At 47.3% G+C, this 7,733-nt stretch overlaps 2 protein-coding genes across 2 annotated transcripts; both read left to right on the top strand.

Annotated features, from left to right (window-relative positions):
* Window positions 1–356: 356 nt before the first annotated feature.
* On the top strand, window positions 357–1,621 carry nkx2.7 (NK2 transcription factor related 7). The gene is made up of 2 exons (XM_056592476.1): window positions 357–513; window positions 894–1,621. Exons 1-2 carry the CDS (start codon window positions 357–359, stop codon window positions 1,499–1,501), a joined length of 765 nt encoding a protein of 254 aa, XP_056448451.1. The 3' UTR covers window positions 1,502–1,621.
* Window positions 1,622–4,605: 2,984 nt separating this feature from the next.
* Window positions 4,606–7,513, top strand: nkx3-1 (NK3 homeobox 1). The gene is given in 3 exon segments (XM_056592475.1): window positions 4,606–4,789; window positions 5,801–5,856; window positions 5,858–7,513. Coding segments are annotated over 3 exon segments (573 nt in total). The 3' UTR covers window positions 6,191–7,513.
* Window positions 7,514–7,733: the final 220 nt, after the last annotated feature.

The following is a 7,733-nucleotide window of genomic DNA, read 5'->3' as shown; positions in this document are numbered from 1 at the left end:
TCAGAGTGTTGTGATGAGACCAGTAGTTAGTGATCAGTCCAGAGGGCAAACCAATCCAAATCCGAGTGGCCCATTGGCCCACGATCTGGGGAGGTCTTCTGAGAGGACCAACAGGTAATCCACCTCTCCGGGTTCACGCAGTGAGACACCTCATCTCCCAATGACGCCACTGGTTAGAGCCAAGGGTACCCATAGTGGTCTTTACATCTTAACTGGAACTCTTCCGTCATTCAAAAGCAAAAGGGATGAGTTTCCATACCGTCGCGTTAACGCCGTTTTCAGTCAAGGACATACTTAAGCTGGACCTTTATCACACATCTGAGGACCGGCTCCTGCTGTCTGCTCGTGCCGCCTCCATGCCCCGTTTGGACGTCGCCCGACCGGAAGGCGCGCTCGCCAGGCTGGAAAGTGATTGCGGGGATCAGCTCGTTTCGGGGACGCCGTGGAAACGCACCGGGAACCTCGATACCCGGAGAACCCTGTTGTTACCAGAAGTTAAAGCTAATGACCGGGGTGAGTAAGCAGTTTGCACACACAGAAACACAGAAACACACAACCACCACACGCACACACACGCAAACACTCACGCACGCAGACACACACACACACACACACACACACACACACACACACACACACACACACACACACACACACACACACACACACACACACACACACACACACACACACACACACACACACACACACACACATATACACACACACACACACACACAGGCCTTGGTGAGAGGCCTTGATGAAAATATAATTGGCGAACATATAGTTAAAGACATATTTTGGTCTAAATACCGGTCAATATCTCTGTCATTGACGGGCTATTGAAAATGTACACTTTTAGTTATGGTTCTTTTCTATGTTTTTGTGTGTAGAAACAAGCGGCCACTACATTTCTCCTCGCCCCGTGAAGCCCAAGGCCGCACCGCCACCACGGCCTCGCGTTCTGTTCTCCGCGGCTCAGGTGGCGCAGCTGGAGCAGCGCTTCACGCAGCAGCGCTACCTCTGCGCGGAGCAGCGGAACGTCCTGGCGCACCTGCTGGAGCTGACGTCCACGCAGGTCAAGATATGGTTTCAGAACAGGAGGTACAAATGCAAGCGGCAACGGCAAGACCAGTCGTTGGAGCTAGCGGGCTACCCGGCCCTCTCACACCCCCCGAGGAGAGTGTCGGTCCCGGTGTTGGTCCGGGACGGGCAGCTCGTCTGCCAGGCCGCAGGGGCCCGTGCAGCGGCAGGGCAGAGCGGTGGGGCCCTCGGTCCCTCCGGTCCCGGCTGTGGATATTACCGCCACTCCGACGCCTTGTACGGCTACAACAACAACAACAACAACAACGTGTCTGTCGCTTGTCTCACCCACCTAACCGCCGCTCAGACGGCTGACCGTCACCCGGCTGACCTGGGCCTGATGGACACTCGTTACGGACCTTCCAACGGGACGTTCAGCTTCGGACACATTCAGCCGTCAAGAGGTTGGCTCGATTAGAATGAGTTCATAGAAATCTAGCATCGATTTGGAATATTCATTGTAATTTTTTAATTGCTTTGCTTTTTTAAATATTAATTTGCAAATTAGTTGAAATAAAACGACGCAAAGGGGGCTGCTCATGTCATATAAATAATGTTTGGTTAATTGTCTTTGAAATTACTTAAATTCCATTTATCGAGTAGGCTAGGCCTGCACGTGATATTGAATTTGATCTGAAGGCCTAGATCTGTCCTTTGAGCGAAATGAATTAGGCCTACCGCGTATTATTGTGAATTAAATTAAAAGGATATTTAGGAATCTTACATATACCTATAAATGCTGAATTTATTTACCTTAGTTCAGTTTTGAACTGGGATTTCATGGTTGATACCACACCTTCCCCAGGCTATGTTTGAGAAATGTTTTATCAAGGCACCCATCGAATACTTCTGGATTAAATGGCATGTGACCCAACAAGACAACCATCTTAAGTGCCTTATCAAACCCGAGTCATTATTGTGCCCTCGACAAAGCCTCGGAACACTTGGTGCGATAAGGCTGAGCGGCTCGTTCTGTGGGGGAAACACATTCGCAGACAGAGTGGCTCTTCGCCTTCTGACGCTCCATCAAACGAGGATCCAACTCATCGCGGTCACCGATCGATCAGACTCAGATATAGGGGAGGATCGGCCCGTCAGAAATCAGGCTGCTCATAACACTGCAGTCTTCATAGTCACAATATCCCAATGAAACATGGGATTAATTACGGCAGATTGATTTTTTATTTGTCGATTTTTTTTATAACCATGCACAACTGAATCAGCAACTTAACAAATTCTAAGTTGTTATATGAGCTCATACATAATAGCCATAGCTAATGACATATATATTTCCTTTACATCTATATAAAGAGAACCTTGATAAGTATTACTTAATATATACTGGCTCCATAGGAGCAAGATAATGATACTAATAAAATACTAATACCAATAGACGCACCGAAATTAATGCTAAAACTACCCAATAATACCAAGATAAAAAGGGAAAAAACAAACACACACACACACACACACACAAATACACACACTGTGTGTATTACTGTGTGTAGACTAGTTTATGGTAGACATTTAGGCAAACACACCCGCAACGATATCCCTTTATGGTTTCCTATTACTTAATCACTTCATATTAAAACAACACAACAATCAGAAGTACAGTATAAATATCTATCATACCAATGCTCAAACTGCTTTAATCGGCATGTCAGCACCATCAAGGAAACAAAAGAAGGGTTAAACAAGGGTTTAGTTTACAATCTGTAGGCAAACTCAGACACAAACACGAGTGAGCCAACAGGCTCGCCCTCCAAAGCACATCAAAGCTGCTGGGATTTCAATGTCATCCATGTCATACCCAGACAGCGCAGAATCAACTGCAGAAAAAACTGAACTCATCGCAGACAAAGAAGGAGAAACTGAAAGAAAGCAACGGCAAAAGAAGATTGATGGCTCAGAGGAAGACATGTTGACACGTCGCTAGCAAAACAGTAGCACACATTAGGGCCTGGCAGAGACAAACGCCTTCCTGGGTCAGGGGTCGGACAGTGTGCTACAGCAGCGTCTAGTGAAAAATCAACAGCAGAGGAATGAACAACACGTGAACAACGCTGTTATGAGCGCTGGGCAAGTACACAGGAGATGATCAGAGAGGAAACAATTTGTCTGACTGCACATAGCTATCGGCCTTCACATCATAGAGGCTGACAGGAAGACGGCTTCAAGGTGATGTAGGCCAGCCAGCGTGAACTTATAGCTTTCCAGGCCGTGTAGATAAGGTTCCACGGGCCCCACTATAAAGACACCAGCTGGACCTGACAATGGCATCACTCCTCGCACACATCAGCGCTCACACAGTCATGTGCTTGTGTGAGTGAAGGTGTGAACCCTCACATCTGAGGTTGGACGTGCACCTGGCGGGAAGTGTGTTTGACAGCTATGTCTCGGAACAAAGGGGTTTAGAAAGTGTATTCCTCATTCCTCCGTGGATTCCTTGAGTTGTCGTGCATTGTGTAACTGCGACACACAAAGGGCTTTTTTTGTCGCTGTCTTTCATTAAAGGGCCAGTAACGTTGGAGATATTTAAAGAGGGCATAAAGTGTGGAATAGAGCATGATCTGGAAAATATGCAACCCCCAAAAAGAGATTCCTACCTTTTGCTCCCTCCCTCGCTAACCTGAAGTGATTGACACCTGATTGACAGGCAAGATACATTCATCAAAACAACCAGAGAAAAGGTTCCCAGATTGGTCAGAACTGATCCGTAATCGGTCTTAGATAAAGAGTGACCATACTGCTTCAGGCCCGGTCCACTGGCCCTGGGCGTTGCACTCACTTCAGCAGCCGGGTGGCTGCGGCCTTTCTAACCAATCACACTCATCTAGAGCTACAGATATTATCCAGCTCCTTTACCTCTGGATACCGCTCATCATGATACTTCCACGTTCACACGTGACCCTAATGAAGCCGAGGCTTAGCAAGAGATAAAGGCCCCAGTGCATACCTAGAGGAGCCGCCAGCACTGGCAGACAGACGGACGAGTCAAGGTGAATCCTATCACGGGAAGCATCTTAATACCATGTTGACAGGGCAGAGGCTAACGCCGCAGAGGAGGGCTAAGCACCTTGACGTGACTGAGACCAGTTTTCTGCCGGCACGTCGTCTGACCGTTGGGAGTTCATATTTTGCTCTAAGTGTTTGAATATGAGTTTAGAAATGTCAGAGGGAAAACGGAAACGTAGGCCTGAAGTCTGAGGCCTGAAAACGCTTGAATGTTACGGCTCAGCTCAGCTATTGGTTTAGGTGTGAAAGGGATAGTATATCGGCTCCCGTTACAGGGTCGCCACGGCCTCAGCCAACGTTGTTCCTATCCGCAGGGGGGCTGTGTTAATGGAGGTAAACAGGGGGGCCATGGTAATGGGGGTAAACAGGGCAGGGGCCCGGAGACGCAGCTCGTTGGTCACCCCTACGGCCCGGGAGTAGGAGGTGGAGGGGTGTGGAGGAGGTGAGGTTGTCTGTGGGATATCAGTGCTCCCCTCCCCCCCCCCCCCTAACTAACAAGGAAAGATGTCTGGCATGCTGGAGTGTGGAACAACAGCACAGAAACACATGGGGACGATGTCAGTGTGTCCGTCCCAACTTAATGTGCAGAACGCATTAGCCCTGCTCCAAAGGTCTGGCCACCCACCCTGCACCCTGACCCCCGTCCCCGTCCCCGTCCCCGTCCCCCCCCTGGTGAGGACTACCAGGGGTCAGGGCCTCTGTGGGCCCCGCTGAAGGCCTGGTCCCACGGCAGGACACTATTCTGTCTCGAGTCGTGAGTTATCAGACGCATCATGATCAGATAATGTTGGCTCCCGAGTCGCAAAACCGAACCAGCAGCTCTAGGGAGGAATCTCTCTCTCCTGTAAAAGGTCAGAAGATACATGAACCAAATGTATCCATAGCCTGATGATATTAACAATAGGCTGCTAATTATTCATTAAATTTACGATTAGGGCATTTAGCAGACGCTTTTATCCAAAGCAAGTTACAATAAGTACATTGCTAGGTTAACGCATTCCTCGTACACAACAATTCATGTCTTTAGTGTTATATTTTGATCTATTTAAAAATATATATATATACTCAATCCCATTTATTTAGTTAAAACAATTTGTTAATAACTGGTGTGTAGTATTGAGGAAGTGAAAGGTAATTTCCAGATCTATTTGTCTGCTCAGGGCTTTGGTTAAGTACCTGCCCCACCTCCCGGCTCCTCAGAGCTGTCACCAGGGGCCCTCCCCTGCTGCCTTTAATGGATACGTTTAGGCTCCAGGCACTTCGAGGGTACAGGACACAAGTCTCACTGACTTCAGCCCGAAGCACTGAGTACGAGGAGAAGGGATCCTAAGTAAGAAGTGTTCAATCTGTTGCTCGGGGGAACATCGGACATGTCTCACAGACCGCGACCGCTGACCTCCTTCCTCATAGAAGACATTCTTTCTACGGATGAAAGTTCACGTTTAAACAGGTCTACGCTTTGGACACAGAAGACAGACACGGGTCCACAGTGGGACAAATATCCCGGAGAAGTCTCCAAGCAACACTTTCAGCAGTCCTACCTCGGAGTGCGCAAAGGTAATTGAGTGCATTTTGTTGATGTGGTTCAGTGTGCAATGAGCATTGAGAGGTGTGCAATGAGCAGTGAGCAGTGTGCAGTGAGCCGACAGCGGTGAGCGGTGTGCAGCGATCGTTGGCTAATGAGACCTCTCGTTTACAGACGCGCAATGTCTAGAGTCCGACGACCTCGAGGAGGACAGCCGCTTCACCGCCGCGGGGAAAACAGAAGCGCTCCCGCGCGGCGTTTTCGCATCTACAAGTCCTTGAACTTGAGAAGAAATTCAACCACCAGAAATACCTTTCAGCCCCGGAGAGGGCTCACCTGGCCACATGCCTGAGACTCACCGAGACCCAGGTGAAGATCTGGTTCCAGAACCGGAGATACAAGACTAAGAGGAAGCAGACTAAAGACTTCCAGCAGCCGGAGAGCTGCGGGGTGGAGGAGCAGGACATCCTCCGCTCCTCCGTGCTCAGCTCCTTCTACCGGTCCTGTCTGTACCGACCTCTCCCCGGGGAGCTGGGCGGGCTGTGGGGGCCACCGTTCTGGTGATGATGGAAACATGCCCAGCACAGTCGTGAGCGCACTTAACGCATAGTTTCGGATATTGTGCGATAAAAAAACTTTTGATTGTTTTTAAGAACACCTCTATTTCGATTTTTTTTTTTACATGATTTTATTAAAATCGATAGGAGAGAGGAAACGCTCTTTATCAAGAATGCATATTAACATAATCTGAACTTAATTACGAACATTGGCTACTTTCAGTGGTTCATCTCGGGTCCTCCTGATATACCATGGATACGGTACAGAGGGGTCGGAGGTAAAGCTCCATGTGTTACAGTTCACCAGCATTTGTAATATAATTTTATTTTATTTTATTATCTTTTTATTGGATTATGCTTCTCCTTTTCCCTCGACCGTTTGTCTCCAGTCTCCATAATTGTTCAATTAATATTGCGCCATATTTCTATTTATGGCATGGGAGCTGTTACAATGGCCTTATTTTATAACTGTTATAACTGCGGGAATTGAAAATGTCTAATAAAAATGAGAAGAGAGAAGTCTGAGTTCTCATAATTATGATACCATTATGAATAGACCAATATGGATCTATAATCTGCGTTATCATGTAATTCATTTCGTTGTTGTCATACATGTTATCATGATAGATTCTTAATTTCAAACGATAAGCAATAGGGCCATATGTCTCACCTGAACTAATATATCTTCTTATTAAGCATCTCCCCAAGAGGGTTGAGGCTGAAGCTGCAGATATAGACACAACACGTATACACGTACACATGGTCAAACATGTACATCGGTCTGGGCTGGCAGCTCTAACACTAAGGTTGTTTTTTTAGGTATTTTGAACTTTAATCGTGATTAACAAAGAAAAAATGATTTAAACTTAAAAATGAGAGAAAAAATAAACTGTCTTTTAAGTGAATTATTAAGTTCTGAATCACAAACATGACCTGCTATGTGAACCGTTCGCCAAAGGTTGATTCTGCACAGTGTCAACGAACCCGATCCTCCATCCCCTGCACACACTCTAATTAACACGACGATACTCCTACATATATCATATGAACTACTATTACTAATGAACCACTGGTTCCCTCCCAGAGGACCACAGTGTTCTCACACTGCCTGGGTGTTTCAGTATTCTGTCCGTCTGACTGTCCACATCAGCCTGGGGACACATGATGACGTGACACATCTCCTATACTCTCTCCATCCAACACATTAGCCTGGGGAAACATGATGACGTGACACATCTCCTACTCTCCATCCAACACATTAGCCTGGGGACACATGATGACGTAACACATCTCCTATACTCTCCATCCAACACATTAGCCTGGGGACACATGATGACGTGACACACCTTACTCTCCATCCAACACATTAGCCTGGGGACACATGATGATGTGACCCACCTTACTCTCCATCCAACACATCAGTCTGGGGACACATGATGATGTGAAACATCTCTTATACTCCAACATGATTCAGAGCCTGCTGCTCTTCTTCAGGGGTGACACATGATGACATGACACACATCTGTTACTCGCCGCCCAGTCATTTGAAC

Source organism: Gadus chalcogrammus, chromosome 6 (genome assembly GCF_026213295.1).
Source record: "Gadus chalcogrammus isolate NIFS_2021 chromosome 6, NIFS_Gcha_1.0, whole genome shotgun sequence".
Lineage (NCBI taxonomy): Eukaryota > Metazoa > Chordata > Actinopteri > Gadiformes > Gadidae > Gadus > Gadus chalcogrammus.
Note: the sequence above shows the minus strand (reverse complement) of the source record. Positions and strands in the feature narration are given on the sequence as shown.